This window comes from Rhea pennata, chromosome 13 (assembly GCF_028389875.1).
Source record: "Rhea pennata isolate bPtePen1 chromosome 13, bPtePen1.pri, whole genome shotgun sequence".
NCBI classification, from domain to species: Eukaryota; Metazoa; Chordata; class Aves; order Rheiformes; family Rheidae; genus Rhea; species Rhea pennata.
Genome location: NC_084675.1, coordinates 5100695 through 5123109, shown reverse-complemented (window position 1 = coordinate 5123109; position 22415 = coordinate 5100695). Strand labels below are relative to the sequence as shown.

The window sequence follows — 22415 nt, the reverse complement described above, 5'->3', positions numbered from 1 at the left end:
CCGATACTCCACTGCGGATGAGGTTTCTCAAGTCTAAAAAACGAGGCCTTCCAATACATGATTTAATAAGATTAAGTTATACAGCCACACGGCCAGCCTGACCCCATAAGATATTAACTATCTCAGGCAGCCTAGCCAAGGATTCAGCTTTAAGGACTGTTCCCCACCCCACCCCAAGGGCTGTCCTTTTTCAAGGACAGACCTTTGCACCAGATAAACGGGATTAAAAGGTGGCTGCCTTCAGGTGTTCTGGGCCTGAAATAATGGTTCATGATAGACAGCAGAAACAGTCCCCAGCTATAGTTTGTTTCCTCTGATGCAGGAATTTCACAGAACACCTTTAGAGGCCTAACAAGCATATCCCGAAGATTTCAGAAGCTTTTGTTCTGCACTGATACAACAAAACAATGAAAAAAGTACTAACAAGAGAAAGTCTGTAATTCATGTCTCTAGACAGTGCCCATTCTTTCTCCAAACACGAAGGCTTGAGATAAGTTATATAAAAAAAAAATTAATTTAAAAAATAGACCCAATCTCCTCCTGTCCTCTTCTATCCACTTAATACTTACCCTTGATATTCAATGTACTTGTATATCATGCCCGCAATAAGCATAGCTACCAGAGCATAATACCAAGATGAAATAAACATCAGTGCCAGGCAAATACTCATGCCTAAAAATGACAGGGCCCTAAAACAAAACAAAACAAAAACAAGGATTTTAATGAGTAGTGGGGGAGGAAAAGCTATGAACAAGTCAATTTTCTTGCTTCTTTTTTCGTTAAAGGTTTCTGTTTTGAACTGGCAATGAAAGTCAAGCTTCCAGTGCGTACCACCCTCACCAAAGCTCTAGTACCCTGTTGTGGGAATGAAACTTTCATCCCATTAAGTGCCTCGGTTCTGGGTGAGGATGAATATTACATTGTTGCTCCCTTGGCTAGGGCAAATATCCAGAAAAATAGAGCATTTCCATAGCCCTCACTGACAGGGTTCTTCCAAAACCCATCTCAGATTACAGACTAGGTGTAGAGTGCACCAGCCACTTGCTTACCAGTGATAGTATTTAAATCGCGGCCGCCAGTTTGGAGTTCTGAGAAGTGTTTGTACTGCACATGCTAGATTAACAAAGAGGTAACACATCAAGAAAAACCTAGAGATGAGGAGGAAGGAAAGAAAAACCCTTTAGCATATCCTTTTATATATTTTTGGCACATATTATAATCACATGCACGACCTACAGCTAAAATTCATCTGCCTTGTCATGTGCCTACCCCCTAATTTTTATTAGCCTGAACTATCAGAGTGAAGTAGTTAGAGAAGTATTTTAATTGGATCTAACTAGATCTCTTTGTAGCCTTACCCTGATCTCTCACAATGTTCTATGTTAAAAATAACATTTTTTCCAAAGAAGAAAATAATCCAGCAATAGCAAAAATGTATTTATTCACAGTATACTCCAGAGCAGAAATAAATTGATTTATGCGTAAAGTCAGATGACAGAGAATTCGTAGAAATAGAAGTGGAACTTAGGTTCCAGCAATATGCTTTATTGGTTTAAGATATAGTCCTGAACAGCTATCAGATTAGCAAAACACAAAAGCATATCACATTTATTTCATAGCAACTGCCCTTCTTACATTGACAGAATTGGAGCCACCATGTCAAGCGAAGCAATAAGGATTCCCAGCTCAGCAATTAACGCTGTTAACAGAAGAGCCCATGTGGGTTCACCATTTGCTTTGCCATGGCCAAAAACCTGAACAAACAGAAACATTTTCAGCTTTCACCATTAAGCATAAAGCATGCTTGCCAAGTATTTCATGAGGTTATAGTAACAAAAATTATGTTCAAAAAAAAAAAAAACAAACAAAACAAAACAGCAATTTGCCTACATACTTTTTCTCTAGAGCAAGGAGCCAAATAATTCTAATGGCTTTCTCTGCTTCACTGAATTAGATGTTAGACTTCTTCATAAAATTTCATAAATTATGTTTATTCAAACTCCTTTTTAAATATTCCTAGTTTTTAACAAATGAAAACAAAGCATTAAAAAAATACTCATCTTCAGTTAGATGTTGGGCAAACTGGGAAAAATAAGTTTGATTTCTAAGAGTATAAAGTCAAATAGTTACTATGTACAGAATGCCATTCTTTAACATGTACAAACCCAGAGGAAAGGAATAATGTTGTCTTTCGCTATAGCTTGCAGCAGCCGGGGGGCTCCAGTAAGGCTCTGTAAACCTGCCCCACAAGTGGAGAAGAAGGAGCCTATCACGATGACCCACGGCGAGGGCCAGGAGAGGGTGCCCACCACTAAGTTCTTGTTCACTGCATCGCCATACCTGCAGAAAGAACAGCGACATGTTAGTTTTTAAAGGAGCATTTTGATTATCACGTTTGATTTTCTGGGTTGGTTTAGAAATGTTACTTCTTGAATGGGAAATACAGGAATTGGCAAACAATCTCTGTTACTCCCAATGCACTGATGGAAATGTCTGCAGCCCAGGTTCAGCAATTTGAAATCTTTCTTTTAACTATTTATTCTAAAACTCTTACTTTGTTAACAGAGTACTATTTCCTACTTTCAGCTGGTAATATGCAGTCCTTAACATAAAAAATTAAGCACATTTTTTTAAAATACCCAACCAGTGACGTTCTCTGGATTTTTTGCTGTAAGCCTTTTCAGCACATGATAAAGGGACGCAATCCAGTATCAGACACTCCTACAGAAGGGCATGGGCTTTTTTTTTTCCTCCCTCCAGATTGAGTTTTATTCACAAGCAATTCCCTGCTTATCCACTGGAAAAAAAAAAACTAACAACACAAGGAGACATCTCAGAAAATGCACCTGTTCGGAACACTTATTGGATTTATAGACTGAAATGTTTGAGAATTAATAATCTGAGAGCAGAGATAAGCAAATACCAATTTTACCCTGTAATGGTTCTCTGGTTGGGTTTCGTAGTTTAATTTGCATGCACAAAAATGATTACAAATGTTATGAGGAAACTGTTTCCCCTAATGTGTACAGATCTAAGCGCAGGCTAGCCACCTATCCTGTAAGATTTTTCTTTAAAATCTGAGGGAGCCAGGCTACAAACATTAAATCAAATACATGGAGTTCCAAAAAGTCCTTTACCAAAAGGAACCCAGAAAGGGGAAGAAAAAAAAAATACAGTGCAAAAGAACATACCTTCCCTGCAAAAAGGAAGGAAAATCTTAAAGCAGCAAAACTTAATGGTTACTTACTTATCTCTCAGGACTACACCTTCTATGCAGGCTCCAAATAACAACACACAACTGAAGTCTTGAGTACAACGTATGCTAAGGAAGCAGGATTTATTTAAACAGGGCAGATGTAAATAACTACAGAAAAATATTGTAAGAAGTTCAATACATGCCTCAGCCCTATGATATCTGCACAGCAGCATATCTTATAAATACTTGATAAAGTTGCCAAGTAAATTAATGTCTCAGTGCTCATGCATACCTTTTAATATTAAAGGTTATAGTTATTGTTTTAAGATGCAATTTTTTAAAAAGCTAATTTTAAAAAGATAAAGGAGATAACTTCAAAGAAAATAATCTTACATGTAAACACCAATTAATCGTCTAAGAAGATAAAACAGAAACTGTTATTAAAATATCTGCCCCCTTCTCCTTTATTTGAAGATGTTTTGACTGGATAGCAAACCATTAGTTTGCACTTTCTCATTTTATGGTCTCTGATATCACTCAGATCATCAGTAGGTCTTTGAATATTGGTTTTATTATTAAGCTGGACAACTGCTTTAGGCAAGACAAAACACTTCAGGTCCTTTGATCTGTCATTCTAGGGAGTTTTTGACCTTGCGATTTAGGTTTACATGGATGTTACAATCTCAAAATCTACCTTCTTTCTCTAAAATATAACCATAAAATACAAAGGGTACTAAAAGAGCAAATACTGGTGGCTTCTAAATATTGTGGAGTGAGCTTTCTACTGGGTGGCATGTTAGTATCTAGATATAAAGTTATCAAGCAAGAAATAAACTTTGAACTTAAAAAAATTGTTTATAATAGTAGAGCTGGAGGTGATGTCTGAAACTATGTTAAAAATCTGTAATGTTAGAAAACAGAATATTCAGTACAAAGCTGGTTCCAGAAATAGCAACTGGAAAAGGCTGTGCTCCTAAAAAGCTGCGACAAGCGAGCTGAGAGTCTGAGGTATGATCTCCACATTTTAATGGTCCACTACATCCTTAAAAAAAATAAACAAAAAAGCCTCCTACTTGTACTCAACCAATCTGAGAAGCCATAGGCCACTGTGTAGCAAAGAAAAGCAACCAAAACACAAAAGAACAAAATAAAACCAAGAAAAGGAACAGAAAACAACAAGGCAACAATTCAGATGCTTTCAGCTCAATGACTGCCTCAGTTTACACTAACTGATTACATTTGTGCTGACAATTTAGTCAACTGAAAGCAGTTCCAGATACACAGTCATTCATCTGAGACGCAATGTGCTAGGACTCTGCTAACTTTAAAAGGATACAGACTAGTGATGTGGTGACAATGGCAAGAATTGTTCCAATGGGAATGGATTTCTGTGCATCTTTGAGGTCCCCTGATCTGTTTGAACCAGCCATGATGCCTGAAAATACATTTTGGACATAAGACCAAAGGAGCAAAGAAAGCTCAGAGACCCAAGATGCCCTCTTTTCCCCAGTACTCTCACCAGTCACAGAAGGGAAGAAGATGCCAACCAGCACCATGAATGAAGTAGCTATATCTGAAAGCACGTACAAATGAAGATTGTTCTTCTGACCTCCTGCATCAACAGATGGGTGATGTGCTTTCTCCAGTATCTCTCCTTTCTCCAAATAATTGCTCCATAAGTTATCTTAAGGTTATTAACACACCACAGAAAAGAAAAGCATGTTTCAGTTCAAACCTGTTCTCGTAATGGGTTTATGACTGAAGGATCACAAATGCAATTCATGCAATTCAGTAATCCACACAAACTAGACATACACAAGTTACATGAAAGAAAATTTCTATTTCATGTTTTCAAGAGAATCTGTAACAAAAGAGCAAACTTGTACGAATAGCCTGTAAGAATTTAAGCATATTTACCTTTTACACTTTATTACCACCAAAGGTAACATTCTTTTAATTCCACACTTATTTTAACCCCAAGAAATACATAAAGTATTTCTAATGAAGTGCCATACTCATATGGAGTGATTTGGAGAACCCAAAGTAGCAATACTGACCAGATCTGTGGATAAAAACTAATTTATTTTCAGACAGTCGAGAAATTACAGAATTACATGATTGACATAGGAATAGATGCTTTGAAATTTCACAAATACTGAGTCCATTTTAAAAGCTAGCCTAATGGCTCCCATGAAAATGAGACTACTCAACACCTTCACACAGCAGCTAACAATGAACACATTTCAGTGATATTAGATTCAGGAGCAGGCAAAGGACGAGACATTTTCATACACGTGCTCTTATCCTTCAGGCCATAGTCTATGACTCTCCAGTTTAGATGAATTAATATAGCTTTGAAAAATGGTATCAACTTTATGTTAGTAATTGACTTTCTACTGAAATTGTGAGATGTACAAGGTGAATTTAATCAATTTTACAACACAGAAGTACTGTATCAGAACATAAATGCCATCTCCCCTTTTAAGAATTTTTAAGAATACCTGGTTTTCTTCATTGAAGAGAATTTTCTTCACTGTAATTACATTAATTTAGTCCCTCTTTATCAACCAGCATGGAACAGTTCAACCCATTTCACCTACTTTTCTATCATACCTTTTAAAATGCCACTAGCAGCTCCTGGAATCCCTGCTATCTCTGACACATTGTTGAGTAGGAAATATTCATCACAGTTTTCAGTGGTTAAGTTTGTACTGTGGCAGAAGAGCTCCCAAAGTTTTGAGGCCACAGTAATGTTATCCTTAACTATGGTTTTGGCACAAACATCAAACTGATCCCTTGACAAAGTCCTGTTGCCCAGCATGCAGATCCTGGAAGAGAAACAAAGAACACCTTAACAGTTACGGATATTATGTGGCACCTGGAAATGAAATCCCCCTCTTCCCCACCGTTCTCCCTTCATATCATTGTAACTTAAAGTGGCTCTAGCCTGTTCCATCATTTCTCTGCTTTAAGCAGATGCTAGGACTGTCAAAAGTATGAAAACCACTTTTCCAACAATTTTGGGAGAAGTATGAAAAAAAAAAAAAGGAAAATCAGTACAGTTTAATGAATTCAGTATCAAAGATAAAATTACTTTAAACAATGAAAAGGAAAGATTACATAACATTTTTGTTCTCCTTTAAACAGAACTATTAGAAGGACAGAGAACCAAACATTATTAACATTCCAATGATTAAAAATTGTTAAGAGTCTCTCAATATATAGAATAGCGTTACTCCAGTTTCTGCATAGTAGCACTTAATCCCTGACATTTTATCTCCAGAATTAGGAGCACACATTTCAACCAAAATAAGGTTCTTGTCAGAAGACATAGTACATCATTGCTAAACCTGTCTGTAATTTTATAATCAGGTAAAATCCCCCACTGCCTGTTGAACGTCAAACCACAAATACAGCTTACTCCAAGATTGAAGATTTTTAATCCACACCCTACAAATTTGGTTCCTGAAGACGTGGTGATACAAAAACTTGCTTGCTGTCACTAAGGAGTTCATTTACCCTCTCTTTCCAACCTCTTCCCATCCTCCACTCCCCGTTCTGCATTCCCTCACTTCCTTTGTGCCAGTCCTGGCACTTGGACACCAGATCTAACTTAAACTGTCAGAAAACTCCTCTGGGAGGGGTGTGTGTAAAATCATTATTTTCTGCCATTTTAATGAATTAAATTGAGTCACAGCATTAAAGCCAAGGCAGGGACAGGGCTCTTTCTGCAGGGCTCACAGACCTGTAAACTCTTAACTTCAGACTAGCCTTCCCCTCTAGAAGGAAAAACAAGTGCTGTATCTGCTCCCTGCAGCAAAATAAAAAGGAATACAGCCTAAAGAAAGGTAGGGAGAAACATTCAAGGACAATCTAAGAGATAACAAAGGCAAGGTAGAAACATTTATTTTTACTACTATAATGTTTTACAGCAAGGTCAGATTTATAATTGTGGGCCCTAAATATCTAAAGGGAGCACTTGAGGGGCTGTAACTACTCAGTTATTATTCACATCTCAAGGTGCTGTAACAATTACACAGGCTCAACCACCCTATTTCCATTCATCACTTGTCAACAGTATCAGGAAACACTGCTGCATTTCTGTTAAAACATATGCTTCTATGTTATTTCTACTCCAACGTGGAGTTTAATACAGTGTATTACACATTTAACTCTTGCTGTGCCAAGGAGCATATGCTGTGTTCAGAGCAAAACTACTCTTACCATAGACTCATCTGTGTTCAGGCCAGAAGGAAGCTTCACTGGGGCTTTGGCAAGGCCCCGCACATCGTGCCCCCACACTCCTGAGATCCCCTATTTCTCAGCAAGCAGCTGCACACCACCTTCACAGCTTCCACCCACAAAGGCAGCACATCATGTCTAACCGGAAAGCAGAGCTGCCACACTGCTTCCTACTGAGAGGACTGCAGTAAGTAACTCAGCAAAAATCTTGCTAAAAATGAACTGAACAGCCCTGGGCTAAGACAGTGGATTGTCCTTGTGGGAGGCTGAGATATGTCAGCCTTCATCAATCTGGTATCCTCACCAGAAGACTTCCTCTTACCAGCACAGCTAAAGAACGTAGCAACGTGCTTACTTTTCACCTGAGAAATTCTATTCCATTGCGCTCTGCATATAAAAAACTATCACTGTCGCTGTATACAGTGACACTGAATCCCTCCATACCCTCCCACTGAACGGTAGGCAAAGCAAAACATATCCCCATGCAGAAAGATTACTCACGGAAATTCTGGTGGATCAAAGATGGACTTGATAGCTCCAGCATAAATGGACAGTATGGATATTACTACGCAAGCCAAGAAGAGGGAAGCAAATTTGTTAACGTATTTCACGCCCACAAAAACCACTACTGCCATTAAGAAGAGGAATACAGTTCCATACACCCTCATATTGTTTAGCATAGCACTGGATGCATCATGGGCACCGGATGGATGAAAAATTGCTGCTTGTGGCACAATATACGTCTGAAACAAGAAGAAAGCAAGCTGAACGAACACAGCAACAAAACTCTGTCTAGATTACAGTAACGATCTTTACCTATACCAGCAACGTAAACCATTACCAATTTGCAACACACTCATCACTAGGAATCTTCAGTTTATAGAAAAAAGTCTGAGATAAAAGAATCACAGAACAGCAGGTGTTGGAAGGGACCTCTGGAGACCACCTCGTCCAACGTCAAAGGCTCATTCTATTTCAATAGTACAATTGAGCCAACTTTATCAATAACAAGCATGTTTCTTTGATTAAGTCATACTTCCATATAGGTTTTCAAGGAAGCTTCCACTCTGGATACCCACAAAGTATACAACTTTTAGAAAGCAACACTAGCTGTGGAAAATTCACTTTTCATATGTTAATCATCTTAAAAACGGTACAACTACAGTACTACTCACCAACAAAATCTCAATGGCACCAAGGATATACATCGCTCCTGCAAATGTTGTTCCCAAATAAAAGCACAGCCCTACAGCTCCACCAAACTCTGGGCCTAACGATCTCGATATCATGAAATAGGAGCCACCAGCTGTGAAACAAGAAGAGTGGAAGAAAAATAGTCATTTCTTAATTGTCATAAATTTCCAAATACTCACAGCAAGTATACAACAAAATTATACATTGTGCATCTGCTTTTTTAAGACTTCAGTTAAAGTATCTTTTTCTTAGCAGAGTAACTAAAAGCCCAATAAATTAATCTTTAGCCAAAGCAATATAAACCAGAGATACAAGATACGATTTCAGGCTTTGTATCCTTGCTTAAGCAAATTTCTGAGAAATAAAGCCATGTTAATAGCTTTTAGTAACTATTTTTCCATAAATGAGAACTTTGTAAATTATATTTACCTGGAACAACACCATTTGTTGCAATAGCACTCATTGATATGGTTGTCAACATAGTCTGGGGTAAACAAGGAAAAGGAAATAATTGTGTCAACAACATTTTTTAAAATGTAACTTATTTCTTGCTAGAGCAAAGTTGCTAGTATTTCTACTTATTTTGCCTTCATAGGTCATTTTCTGGAAAGAAAACAGTAACAGGAATGTAATCATTAAGCTGTTGAAACTTTTGCCTGAGAGACAATTGCTGCTTTATCAGGTCAAGTAATAGGTCTCTGCAGACAAAACATGATAAAGAATGCAGGTGTCACTGTCTGCAGAGCTGAAATTCCAACTAAGAGCAGCCCAGCAGGGAGCGATGGCCTGGGACAGGGCCAGAAAACAGCTCTTTGCTGAGAAAATGCCATTTTTAAGACTATCTACATTGGTTACAGTTTGGCAGTTTCAAATTACTACCACAAAAAAAACCCAAAAAAAACCAAAAAAAACAAAAAAACCCTTATGCTTACAGGCATAGCAGAAGCATTTAGCGTAAATCTGGCTTTTTGTTATGCACCCGTGCAAAGTGCAGCCTCTCCCAGCTTTTTGATAGTCTCACAAAAGTGACAGCGCACACACTGTTTTGACTATGTACTCACACAACAGCAGCATAGTAGGACAATCAGGAAGGACTGAAGAACTCCTGCCATTCCCACCATCCAAGTTAGCCGAAGGAAGAGAATAACCCCGAAGATATTCTGCATGCATGGTAAATACACTCCCATCAGGGTGCCCATGCTGGGTGACTGAAAAAAAATAAAAAATACAGCAGCAATAACTGGATTTATTCAAAACGTAGGTGGCCAACCCTTCCCCCAATTTCAGTTTTTCAAATGGTAGAAATCATACACACACACACACACACACACACACACACACACACACTCACTCTTCAGGCCATTGTATTCAGCATTTAACACCAATTACTAACAACTGCATATGTCTGTTTTGTTGTAGAACTAGAGCTTTTAGTATGAAAGCAGAAGAGGGCTGTAGACTCAGAGTAAGGCAGATTCTGCCCTACTCTCCAGAGCTGACAAATTAGTTGCATGCAAAATCTACTTCTGTAATGTTACACTTACAAAAGATTCAGAAGCAATCTGTAGTAAAGTATAGTGCATTGTCTCTCATTCTGTGTAGAATTAGTGATCCTACCTCATTTGTGTTCATATAATGTTAGCATTCAGACTGAACTACTTAGTTTCTGAGAAAATTCAGATTAGTTGAAGTTTCACGGGAACTGCATATTACCAACATTTAATATAGTATCTTAGAATTCTCCCTTGCCCAAAAAGTTATTGTCAGATCCCAAACGATGATACTGAAGGGCCACTGATACGGGTTTCATTTCAAGCAATGCAGTAGCATTCCCCATATTGGCACACACAGTACTGGCAGCAGCAGAGTGCCAAATTTCACTGGTTTCCTGCCAAGACATTTCACAGCTTCTGTTGTCTGAGATTTTCTTTTGCATTTAAAATTATACAGAATTCTGAAACATAGGGGGAACAGACAGTGTAATTTTTCTAAGCCTCATTCCTTTTCACACTTCTCTCATAAATAAATTTGAATTCTAAAACACATTACCTAGAAAGCATTTAAGGAAGCCCATGACCAATCAACTAAGCGGCATAAGGTCATTTAATGGAGATGACAAGACTTGTTCAAGATTTGACTCCACACAGCATTAACTATATGCAAAATTAAATAGGCAACACACACCATTACAGACTAATTAGTCATCAGATCAAAAGCAGTGGTATTTTAAGATAAGCATATTACTCTTCAACTGATAAAATGGCTGACAACAACTTTGTTCTAGCCTTGTATTCACTAAGGAAAAAGATAAGGTAAGGCAAGAATATGTTTCTTTACACAAAGCAGAATCCTAGAAAATCAGATCATTATAATTTCAACAGGTCAAAGCAAGCACCTTAAGAACTTCATGCTTTAACTTTCAATCATATGTTTAAATTCAAAATTTCATCTGCATTAGCAATTTGCCTCACCTTAGCCGAAAGAACTACGCCTAAGAACATGATCTGAACAGTTCTCTGTTCAAAATGCCAGGCAACTGCTGACTGGATTTTTTTTTTTTTTAACTGTTAATTTTGTAGCTGATCTGATTCACACAAAGAATTCACTTTCCCTCAAAAACGCAGCAACTTGTGTAAACATCCTGAAGCAAAATGGGAAACATAACTACTTGCTGACAGTTTGCAGTGGGCCTGACTTACCCCTTAGAGAACGGAGCCAGACAACTGTGTTGCGAGTTACTCAGCTGTTCCAATGCCAGTGGACTAAAATCCCCCTAAAACTTCATCTACCATTTGTATAAAAATTACTGTCTTGTGGAATTATCACAATCAGTATCTCCTGCTTTGACAAGCTAATGTACGAAGAAGAAAGGATTATCTTCCAATGTTAACAGATACAACACTTGGTACATCAGGATCCTGATCAGAACATGGTAAGGAGTTGGAAATTAATTGTTCCAGTATTAAAGGGGATGAGGATCTTCAAGATACTCTTTACAGTTTACCTACCTCCTCTCAAGGAGGAGAGGTTTACATATTTTTGATTCAGACACCACCTTCTGATTCAACTTGAGTTGTTGGCAGCATAAACATTAACAGCTGAGAAAGTGCTAAACAAAGTTGCCAGGCTCTGGACAGCAGAGGTTGCCCTGTATAAGGGCTTCCCAACTGACACTGGGATATACAAATACATCAATGCATTTGTAGCCTCATTCGGAAAGAGGCATTCTATGCAATTTTCTCGTCCATTTGCCCATTCATTTGTCAGTCACCTCCCTCACATCTCTGAGCCCAGCAGCCAGTATCAGCTGGATTCATCAGACACGTAGATGCTGGAGATAAAGGTCTTCCTAAGAGCTTGTCAAAACTGGCCCCTGAGAGGAAGGAGGGAGCCCAGCCTATCGCTCCTGCGCTGCGGGAGCGGGTGGAACAGTAGTTGGACCCTCTGCTGACAGCACCCCGAGCACTAAAAAAACAGGTAGGCTTTAGGCCTGTCTGTTGCAGGTCTCCCAATACCTCATTCCTCCCTCTGCACAAGGATTCATCTTAGCTTAATTCTTTCCATCTTCTGCTCTACTCCGTCGCTTTGCTCTATCATTCACCTCCTTCTCCCCCTCCCTCTGAAGTAGTCTCTTAGGTGGATTGAGTTGCAAGCAGATCTCAGCCACAGAGGGAAGGAAACTGCATTAGTTGTACAGTTATGAGACTACTGCAGAGCAGAATAGCCTAGGAGAGGCGTAAGCGTCTGCTAGTGGTCACAACCCAAGCCGCAGTATTGCTAAGGGCACTGCAGGCATAGAAGTTTGCTCTGCATTTTCTTACCCTGTGGAATAAAAATACCAACAGTAAAGAAATGATGCACGAGTACTACTTGCACCAGCTTGTTCACATAAATATTTAATACTAGCAATTTGCAACGACTTGACCCTTCTGGAAAGCATCTTATAATTAGCAGATTCCACTGCAGTAAGTGATGTTAAACCAGTGCTCTAGTCTCAACAGAACGCAATCTGAAATCAGGGAGGTATTATGTCCAGTCTCAACAGCTACCAAACAAAAACATTTAAACACTCCATGCTGCACAAAGGGAATAAAATACAAAGACATTTTGATGAACATTGCTTTAGATCAGCTGACAAGGAACAGAAAATCTCTATGACAGTCTCAATTTCAATGATGCAGATCAGGTTTCCGCATGTGTGGCACTTGCTTTTATCAGCTGCAGATGCATAATTGATACAAATATTGATTCGACTCTGAAGGACACCATTTCCTTTGTGCCAGTGTGATGGGTTATCAAAACACGTGGCTGCAGGGCTCAGGGAAATGGATCGGTAATGACAGTTCTTGGGGCTGGGCTGCAGCATGAGGACAGAGAGCAACACAGAAATTAAGTGCCTTATTAAAGATACACAAACTAAAATAGTTAATCTAATTTCCATCATGAGGTGGGGATATTTTTATAGCACTGTGACTATTAAATGCTGTAATAAAGGCCAGTATTTGCAAAATGGAGAGCAACTTAAATCTCTACCCTATTATGTGTAATAAAATAAATTCTATCTGATGCATATCTAATATCATCAAAAATACTTAATAGAAATGTTGAAAAAGGACAATATGCTTATACTGAGCTGTTTTGCACTGAAATTTTCCTGATCTTTATTTTAACCTTCCACAAACTGTGCAGCAATTATTCTAAGGGATGGAGAGGAGAGCCACGTAACACATTTTCCAGAACTTAAAAAATTTTCAAAATCTCTTTTGGCCTTGCAAATTGAAAAGCAGGTGTAGACAACAATGATCTTTCTTTACAAACTAAAGCACCTCATTCTCTACTAATTTAAACTCAAAATTTGGAAGAAAGATCTCATTTTTTCCCAATAACTGCCCCTGATAGATTCGCGCACTTCACGAACATTTCATATGCACACAATTTTTGTTGCTGTTGTTGTTGTTTTAATAGATACAAGCTTTTTCAGGTCTAGGTTTCATAGGGGAATTTACCAGGAGATCTGTGTTCCTTCCTCAGATAGAGGATTATATATATTCACTTACTGAAAGGTTTGCTCTTTTCAATCATTTTTCAATATCAAGCCTAGAGTCAGCTCATCCTTCCTTACTCCAGTTCCCGTCTATAAGATGCCAATTCAGGTAGCTGACATATGAGGACAGGTAGCTTACTTGTCATGCTACCTGGGGATATATTTGCTGAGTGCACCTGGTATAACACTCATTCAGCAAAGAGTCAGTTAACAATGCTGGCACTTAAAAAGAGAACATGCCACTGTGTTAGGGGCTGACATGCTTCTGTGCAAATGCTCAAACGGACAGGATAAGGTACTCAGCAACGCATCAATATATACTTCAAGGATGAAAGAAACATTGTTTTGAGAAGTTCTCAAAAATCTGTAGAAGAATCACATTTGTACAGGTTCTGGGTGTTTTCAATCCATGTCATTATACAGCTTCTGTTCATGAATATTCTGTTTTTACTGTTGTAATTATCAGCCAAAAAAAATACTACAGCTTCTTATATTCTGTAAGCTGTTTAGAACCTTCATAGTACTTATGTCAGGAGAAGGAATTCAGACTATAGTCATGATATTACAACTCACGTAATTATCTCAGAGACGGACATGCTAGGCAAAGATTCACTACAGAAACTGCAGTGCTTACATAAAAAATACTGAGATATCACAGGATGGTATTGTCACTTTTGGAATGGTTATTCAGTCCATGCTATAAAAACATCTGAGAAGCCTCTAAATACACATTAGAGACACATAATTCACTACAACCCACATACTGAGCCCAAGATGTATTTGGCCATAGCAGCACAGCTTTAAAGAGGACAGTAGCAAATGGGTCCACTTTACAGCAATATTGTTTTAAATTACACAAATTCTAGCACAGATCATACCTAGAAACAGAGAAACTAACAACTTCTCAGTTTCCTATTATCTGTCACATTTTTTTCTTACTGAAGCCTGTTTTACCCAACATTACAGTGCAGACCCATCACCAAATTCTCCCCCAATTCTTTTCCATTAGAGAAACAAGTGTCATCAGTTGATGCCTGAAAATAATTATTCCCCCCCAAAAAACAGAGATGCAGCCTGGATAACTTATTAGTAGCATGAAGGTAAGAACTTTGCACAGACCCAGCTATTAGCATGCCAAGTATCACACAAAAGAAATTCAAAGACAAAAAGTTTATTTTAAATATAGGGTTAAAGTATCCGAATGCACAGTTACAGCATCCAGAAAACTTTCATTTAGTCTTGTGACAACATTGTATTAACTATAACATTACAGCACTTTAGCCCTTGTAGTCTCAGCTAAAACTGAATTTTAGTTTCATATTGATTAAATAACTTTGTTAGCATCAGTGTAAAAACATGCAGAGTAAAGAAGTGGAGGGCAAGTAAGGGCACTGGAGTTCAGCGTTCAGCATGGGGTAGAATGCATTCTCATGGAGAACAATGTGCTGGGTTTCAGCACCACCACTGCCATCTCTTTCCGAAAATGCCTTGACAGGGCAGTACTTTCAAATCTGTAGGATCCAAGTGCTGTCATAGTTTATTGGAAAACCTTCTTTTGACAAGATTTGCAAGCAAACTGTCAGGCCTGTAAATGCCATAAAATGCAGCCCCGCTGCCTGAAGTTTTAGCCCTAGTTGAAGCACTTGCTAGAGAGCCTAAAAAGAACGATTAGAACGTAGTCCCCCTGACAGAAATCGAACAACCAACACGCGATCCTCACCTTCTACCTAGTTATTACAAGATTGCCCCAAATGGATGAACCATCTAAACGCAGATCGTTCCAGGTGGAATTTGCCCACGTGCCTAATAGCAGAGCGACATTTTAGCTGCACCAGGGTGACCCATCTGACTCCCACTCAGCACTCTAGAAGAGTATTGTTTCTTTCCTGCAAATCCTGTGTCACTTATACCAGGCTTGTACAAATGTCTCAAATATTACTGGGCACCTAAAACAGCACTAGGAAAATCATTTAACAGGGGTGAGTTTTGTTGTTTTTTTTTTGATTCACTACTAAAAGCCTAACCTACTTACCTAAATGCACTGCAAGCGTATGCAAGTGTACTGGAGCTCATAGTCCGCTACTTCAGCTCTTATTTTCTGACAGTATCAGATTACTTACCATTGACCAATTTCTTTGGCATTTCTCTAGCTTTCCAAAATCACATATGTAATCATCCCATTTGTTAGCCCGCCATTGAGAGATTCTTTACTTACTTTTGATACTTTCTTCTTTGAACCATCAGTACTTTCTGCTTCTTCGTGTTCCTTAACACCTTGAGTAAGATTTGTGTAGTTGACCAACTTGCCAAGCAGAGATGACACTTTTGGTCGTATATCCAGTTCCTCCTGTGAAGGAAGACAACTAATCAACTTCTGCAAGTTACAGCCTTTATGAAAAGTGGCTGAGGTTATGCATTCCTTGATATGGCTCATGGCTGTGGCTGCTGGTAGATACACAAGGAAAATCAGCAATGGAAAGAGTATTTGTTGTGCCTGAACCACTGATCAGAAGGGCAACTCTGACAGAAGAGCCTGTAAGCACTCTTCTCCTCATGCTGCAAAGCATTAATTACAATAATAAAAAAGAACTCTGAGCTCTGAGACTGTAGGAAGATGAGCAACCTGCATCTTGCATGTATTTCTAATGTCAGCTTACATCAATAAATTTATTTTTATGAGTCAAGTCTCCAAGTAAGTCAGAGATTTAGTGATCATAGCTCAGTCATTGTAGGCATGCCTGTATTCTGATCACATTATTACAAATTTCAAACTGTGTAATCTCGTTCACCCAGGTCTAGATAAAAAACCCGGAAACTGTGTGCATATAGGCCTTATATCCTCTATCTTTATTTTCTTCCCATCCATCCTCTGCTTCTGAAAGTAATTTCAAGGACAAATCTATGGCTTCCTCTTGCAAACAAGTATTTTCCTCAAAAACAAAAACAAAAAACAAACAAAAAACCAGAAATAGCTAATCTGCAAAGAAACAAAATCAGGGCAAAGTCATTCCCTTCTTCTTTCTCTATGAAAGGAAAGCGTCTTATGTGTCAAATTGGACAGTAAGTAATGCATGGCAAAAAGAAACAACTTTCTACACAGAAAATACAAGCTAATTAAGAAGGATTTCACTGTCTGGAGTTTGATCAAATCTCCACGTATCATTAACAACAGTTTCTCAGAGGATCAGTAGGATTATGTGCTGTTGTACATGATGCAGAAGTGACCCCAAATGGATAAATGGATGCCATAAGCAGGAGAACAGTAGTAGTGGGCAGCTGTTGTTAGACAAGAACAAGGTCAGAAAAACGCTGCTATATTGATTCCAGAAAATCTCTTGGCCCTGAAGCGTCTACACATCGTTCCCTTTGCATTCTTTCCTCAGATTGTGTCTATGGGGACTGCGCTTCCCATGTTTAAAACTCTGATTCTAGGATCTTCCAGCAAGTGGTTGAAGTAACAAGCATTTCCATTCAGCTGAGCAGCATGGCATTTGGGATGCTACCTGCTTCTCCTCCTCTTTAACATCACAAAAACACCCTACACTCATAGTGCAGTACTGTTACTGTTTATGGCAAAAGGCAAGTTCATGACTAATGGTAGCCACAAATTCCACAACACAGCCAACTGGCCATTACCTGTGAGCGAGTTTATCCTGGACATAGATCTACTATACCTTGGAACGAATAGACACTAGAGCCGGGAGTGTGCTTCATGATTTTCTAGCTCAAGTACACTGCCATGCAAACATGGCTGTAGGATTTCCAGGGGGGAGCTAGCTATCTAGTAGCAAGTTAGCTATACTAGTTCAGGCTCTAGGTCACGTAACAACTCTGCTGAAGCCACCACGACCGTGTGCAGAGTCAACTCTAGTTTCCCTGGACTGAGTTCCCAGAATGGAAAACACTGGGTGCAAGTTGCAGAGATTGCTTTTAAGCTGTAACTAGGCAGCTCAACTGGAAAGCAGTTGCAGAGCCATGCAAAGACACTCTGCACTGCTCCAGGTTCTGAAAACTCTTTTTAGATACTTGGTCTTAGTGCACCTTGAGATATTCATGCTTACTGCGCTGTCAAAGCACACAGCCAGAGAGGTGAGGAAGAGGAGGAGGATTCTGCTGGACTCTGTATGGGTCCAGCTGGTCTCCTGTGTATGAGTCTGGATCTCCTTACTCTCACATTAAATAAATCTTCTCTCTCTGCCTCACACTCCCAAGCACTTATATCTGGCCTTTTTCCATCACACAGGATATCCTAGCACATCATTACTTCAAACAAAAATGCCCACAGGAAAGCATTCGGAGCAGAAATCTGTATTATTGATAGGTTGCAGTTGTGATACAGGATACCCAAGCTAATTCAGGTACCTGAATTCAGACACTGTCCTACAGAACAGCATAGACCTTTTCAACATGATATATGCTGATTTTCCACACTGATTACCCCATAGTGCCACAGCTTCACTATTTAAAGTACTCAGGTCACCTCTGGTACCATTACACTTTGGTACATTGTAGACATACCTATAAACACACCACTGGCTTTTAGGCACCAGATTCCAATGCAGTGGCAGTTAGGAACTGACCCATCACCTGGATCTTTGCAATACTTCATCTTCCCTTGAAAAATAAACACTACATGCTCAATCCCTTCAGCTTTGAAGATCAAGGATACTCACATGAGAATTCTGAAAAACAGTCAGAAATTACCTCAAACAAGGCCAGATTTTTGTCATAGTAATCACCTCCCTTGCCGGCTTCCAAATTGTTGAGGAAAGGACTGTTTTCTTTATGGTTGCCATGACCTGCAAAAAAACAGAAGTAGGTTTTGGTGAGTGTAGAAAGATCAAAAATCCCAAGAAAACCTTGTAACCTTGACAAAAACCAAAAACCACGCATATGGAATATACTTGTTTATTCATTTGAATGTTTCTTTTTAGCATGTAAGGTTATGCAAAAGTATCAGTTTTAGAGTGATAGCATATTCAATTCTGCTGCTGCTGCCAGCATAGATCTATTGCTATTTCTATTTCTCCATTTTCATTAAAATAGAATAGTAAGTCACCTCAAAGCACAATTTACAAGTAGGTCACAGTTGTGATGCTTTCAGGGCCTTTATTCTCTCAAGTTTCCTCTTACAACTATTTCTTGTATAGAACTGTGACAAGTCAAAAGACAGTTCTTCTGCACTTGGAAGTCACTACTAGTTTTAAAAGCAACTTTTGAGCAGTATGTTCCAACAGATTAGATGGATCTAGTAACACTGAACAATTCAAAGGCTAGACTCTTTCAAGTTACAGCATTCATCAGTATTACCCCCAAAAGTGCTCTTTTACTAACTCCACAATGTTCTAGACATCAAAACATGCATCCTTACAATGCCTTTTCTCTTCATTGAGCTTAACGTCATGCATAGTAACAGTACAAAGTACAATGAAAAAAAAAACCCTCACACACACACACACAAAATAACATAGTAGATCAATAGAGCTTTTTATAGTAAGTGGCAATATTAAAAAATATTCAAGGGCACAGATGTACAAAACGGTCTCCACGAGGAAGAGAGGAAATTGTTTCCAGTATTCAGGTCTCTGACCTGTGGCTCCCATTAAAGCCTGAATGACAAACAAAAATTCTTTTCTTTTGCCTAGAACTTTGCCCTCCCTGCTCCCTCAGCCAAAACTAACTAAACAGGTTTCCAAGAGTATCTCCTTAAAAGAAGATCAATACAAGGAATACTCTTATTTCTATTTACAAAAGAAGTATCCACTACAGAAATTGAAAATGAAAGGAAAATTCACTTAAAGGAAAATCCTGCAAGTTAAGGAAGTACTGTAGACTAAGTACATAAAAAGTAAGCAATTAAAGAACTGGATTTTGGAGTGTATATTTTCAATTGAACAAGGTTATGCCGAATTATTTTCACATCATTTAAGTGCAAGTACCTCTGCATTTTGAAATCCAAACTAATGTATATAACGAACAAGAGGAGAGGCAAAGAGAGGACTCCTCCACACACACAGAAGAGCACATAGTGTGCTGTTACAACAGTAATTGCTATAAGCAAAAATTGATGACAAAGTTCAGTGACAGTCTTAGGGAAGGGATGCATAGAAAGAAGCACTATTTGCTGGAAATAGCTCACAGATGCTTTGAGCAAAACTGCTGGAAAAGACATTCACAAGTGATAAAGGTGTTTTTAAGCTTTTGGAAGTAAACACTTTGCTGACCAAAAACATTTATAGATAGCCATCAGTCCTGTTTGTCCATTACATTTCTGGTAACTTGGGACTATTAGCGTCACATTACTAATCAGCAGTTGCCTTTCACTAATGGGCTCGGCTTATTTGCTGACCTCCACCTACACTTAAAAAATCTTCATATTGCTGCATACTATACAATTTTACAAGATGGGGAGGGAGGGGGAACATGAGAGGAGAAGAAAACAAGAAAAAAAATAGTAGGCTTAGCAACAGACCATCAAAATAAAATGCTTATCAACTTCAAAGGCAAATATTTACAGAGCACAACTGTAAGAACCACCTTCTTGCTGCACTTGTTACGTCAGAAAGTCTCCAGCAGCGAGTGATGATGACAGAGATATTGCCCCCTTCGTTCTTCAAGACTTTGATCTGTGCATAAATTCTCATTATTAAACTTATCACATACAACAAGGTCACAACTAACTTTGCTCCCATACTAACTTTGGATGGACTCAATGCACTGAGGGAGGGGGGAATCAAATGGAGTCATTTTAAAATCATTTCTCTGATGACACTTTTCCTTGTTCTTTCATGAGTATCTTGTAGATGCAGCTTAACATTATCTCAAAAAAAAAAAAAAAAAAAAAAAAAAAAAAAAAAAAACCTACAAGGGGCATTCCTTTATTTGCAATGCTTACAGAACTTCTTTTTAATGAAAAGAGAAAAAAAATATATCACACACATCACACTGCTGCCAATAGAGCTCACATGTTCAATCTTAGATTGTTTTTTAAGAGGGTGACAATTGCTTTACTCTCTTCAAAATTCTAAACTTCTCATTACCATTCTTAGTACACATTTTCCTTAGTTAAGAAAAAAGAAAATACTATTTTATACCTACTCTCTGAGCCTGACAAAAAGACCAGAGCTCTAAGATGAATATTCAAGTTTAATCAGCACTGATTTTTTTAGATGCATCTTCATTTTAGCTCCAGTAAGTTTTCCACAGTTGCTCTCTTGAGCAGTTCTTTCTCTCGTCCTCCATTTGCCATTTTCCAGCATCACTCAAATCCTTCCCATTGGCCTTCCTCTCTGAATCTGACTCCTTAGTCTGCTTGCTCTATACACCTTCCTGCACCCAGGAAGTCCAAATACAGCTAATTACACTGAAAAATCAGTAGGAATAATGACTGGAATCAGAACATTGTTTCTGCAATTGTTCGGGCATGTTTCTCTCTCTACAAAAAAAAAAAAAAAAAAAAAAAAAAAAAAAAAAAAAGAGAGAGAGAGAGAGAAAAAGAGAGAGAGAGAGGATGACAGAGGAACACAGCTGGCTTTTCTCCACATTTAGAGCACTAGCTTGATCATCCTGAAAGCGCACAGACAATATGACTTACTGTGGACAATGCAAAATATAAGTGAGCTTTCAATCTACTGATCCAACAACGTGGCAAATTTAACCATCTCTCAAACATGGCACGCTTCCAACAGTGAGCAAAGAAGTAAAAGTTTATTTCAAGTTCATTACCAGGGCATTCTATCTTAACTTCATCAGTGTTGTTGATCTGGGGGCTGCAGAGAGGGTGCTTGAGCACTACAGGGCTAAGTTAAACGCAACTAATAACATGACAGTCAAAATCACCTTCCCCACAGTTGCATGTTCTAGGTAATCTGCATTTTTCAGGCATGCCCTAAACCACCACAAAGTGCTCATCTCATTTTCTCTATTTGCTCCCATTTCTGATTTCACAAGGAAAACCTATGCAAGATGACTCCATTTCCTCCACAAAACAAGAATCACAAACATACTTGCATCATTTTCCTGAACAGAGTACAATCTACTGTAGCACAGAATACAATACATACTGAAATGTTAGTCTAGCAATATTCCTTCTGACAATGAGCAATATAAATGAGCCTTCAAAGAGACTTACTTGCATGTGAAGAGCTTGTTATCTCCATCAGTTTTGGAACAGAGTATCTTTCCTAGCTCACCTCTACCGAGGGGAGGGAACTCTTGCCTCAGCTTCACATAAGGACGATTTACATTCTGAAGCACAAAATCTCTTAGGTAAGCATCAGCATGGGACATGCTTAGTTATCAGGTCTTCAGTTTTGGAGCATAGCTATGCGATGTTAGTTTTCACGATGCAAGACTTTTGCAAGGAACATTTAAAGAGAAAGTTACAAACTCTGCAACAGAGAACAATTTATTTGTCTTAGTTCCTAATTAATCTTGATTTTTGAGGCAGAAAAAGTATATTCCAAGTAGGTTAATGTTTCCTCTTCACTTGTTTCACTGCTTCTCGGTCTTCATTATCTTTCAATAATTACAGCATTTTACCTCTGAATGCTGCCGGTTCACTTCCAAAGCAAGTAACTGTTTGCAGCCACCACTGCAATTACGCAGTTCATCCAGACATTTCCGTCACAGTTTACGGAGCTTCTCAGAGCTCCCCCTACTCAGATAGGCATATAGCTCTCTCAACCAATATTTTTCACCTTGTAGATCATCAGGGTTCTATAAAATAAAGATGATCCA

General features: G+C 38.6%; 1 protein-coding gene across 3 annotated transcripts in view; it reads right to left on the bottom strand.

Moving 5' to 3' along the window:
• The window catches only part of SLC12A4 (solute carrier family 12 member 4), a 49104-nt gene that overhangs the window by 11449 nt on the left and 15240 nt on the right, over nt 1-22415 (bottom strand). For all 3 annotated transcript variants that reach the window (XM_062586915.1, XM_062586916.1, XM_062586917.1), the window contains 14 exons: nt 18381-18475; nt 15892-16023; nt 9694-9840; nt 9062-9116; nt 8614-8744; nt 7940-8181; nt 5810-6024; nt 4716-4880; nt 4533-4631; nt 3248-3305; nt 2166-2340; nt 1636-1754; nt 1050-1148; nt 570-689 (listed from right to left, as the gene is read on the bottom strand). In XM_062586915.1, the coding sequence (XP_062442899.1) occupies nt 570-689; nt 1050-1148; nt 1636-1754; nt 2166-2340; nt 3248-3305; nt 4533-4631; nt 4716-4880; nt 5810-6024; nt 7940-8181; nt 8614-8744; nt 9062-9116; nt 9694-9840; nt 15892-16023; nt 18381-18475 (1852 nt within the window). The remainder of the gene's footprint in view (nt 1-569; nt 690-1049; nt 1149-1635; nt 1755-2165; nt 2341-3247; nt 3306-4532; nt 4632-4715; nt 4881-5809; nt 6025-7939; nt 8182-8613; nt 8745-9061; nt 9117-9693; nt 9841-15891; nt 16024-18380; nt 18476-22415) is intronic.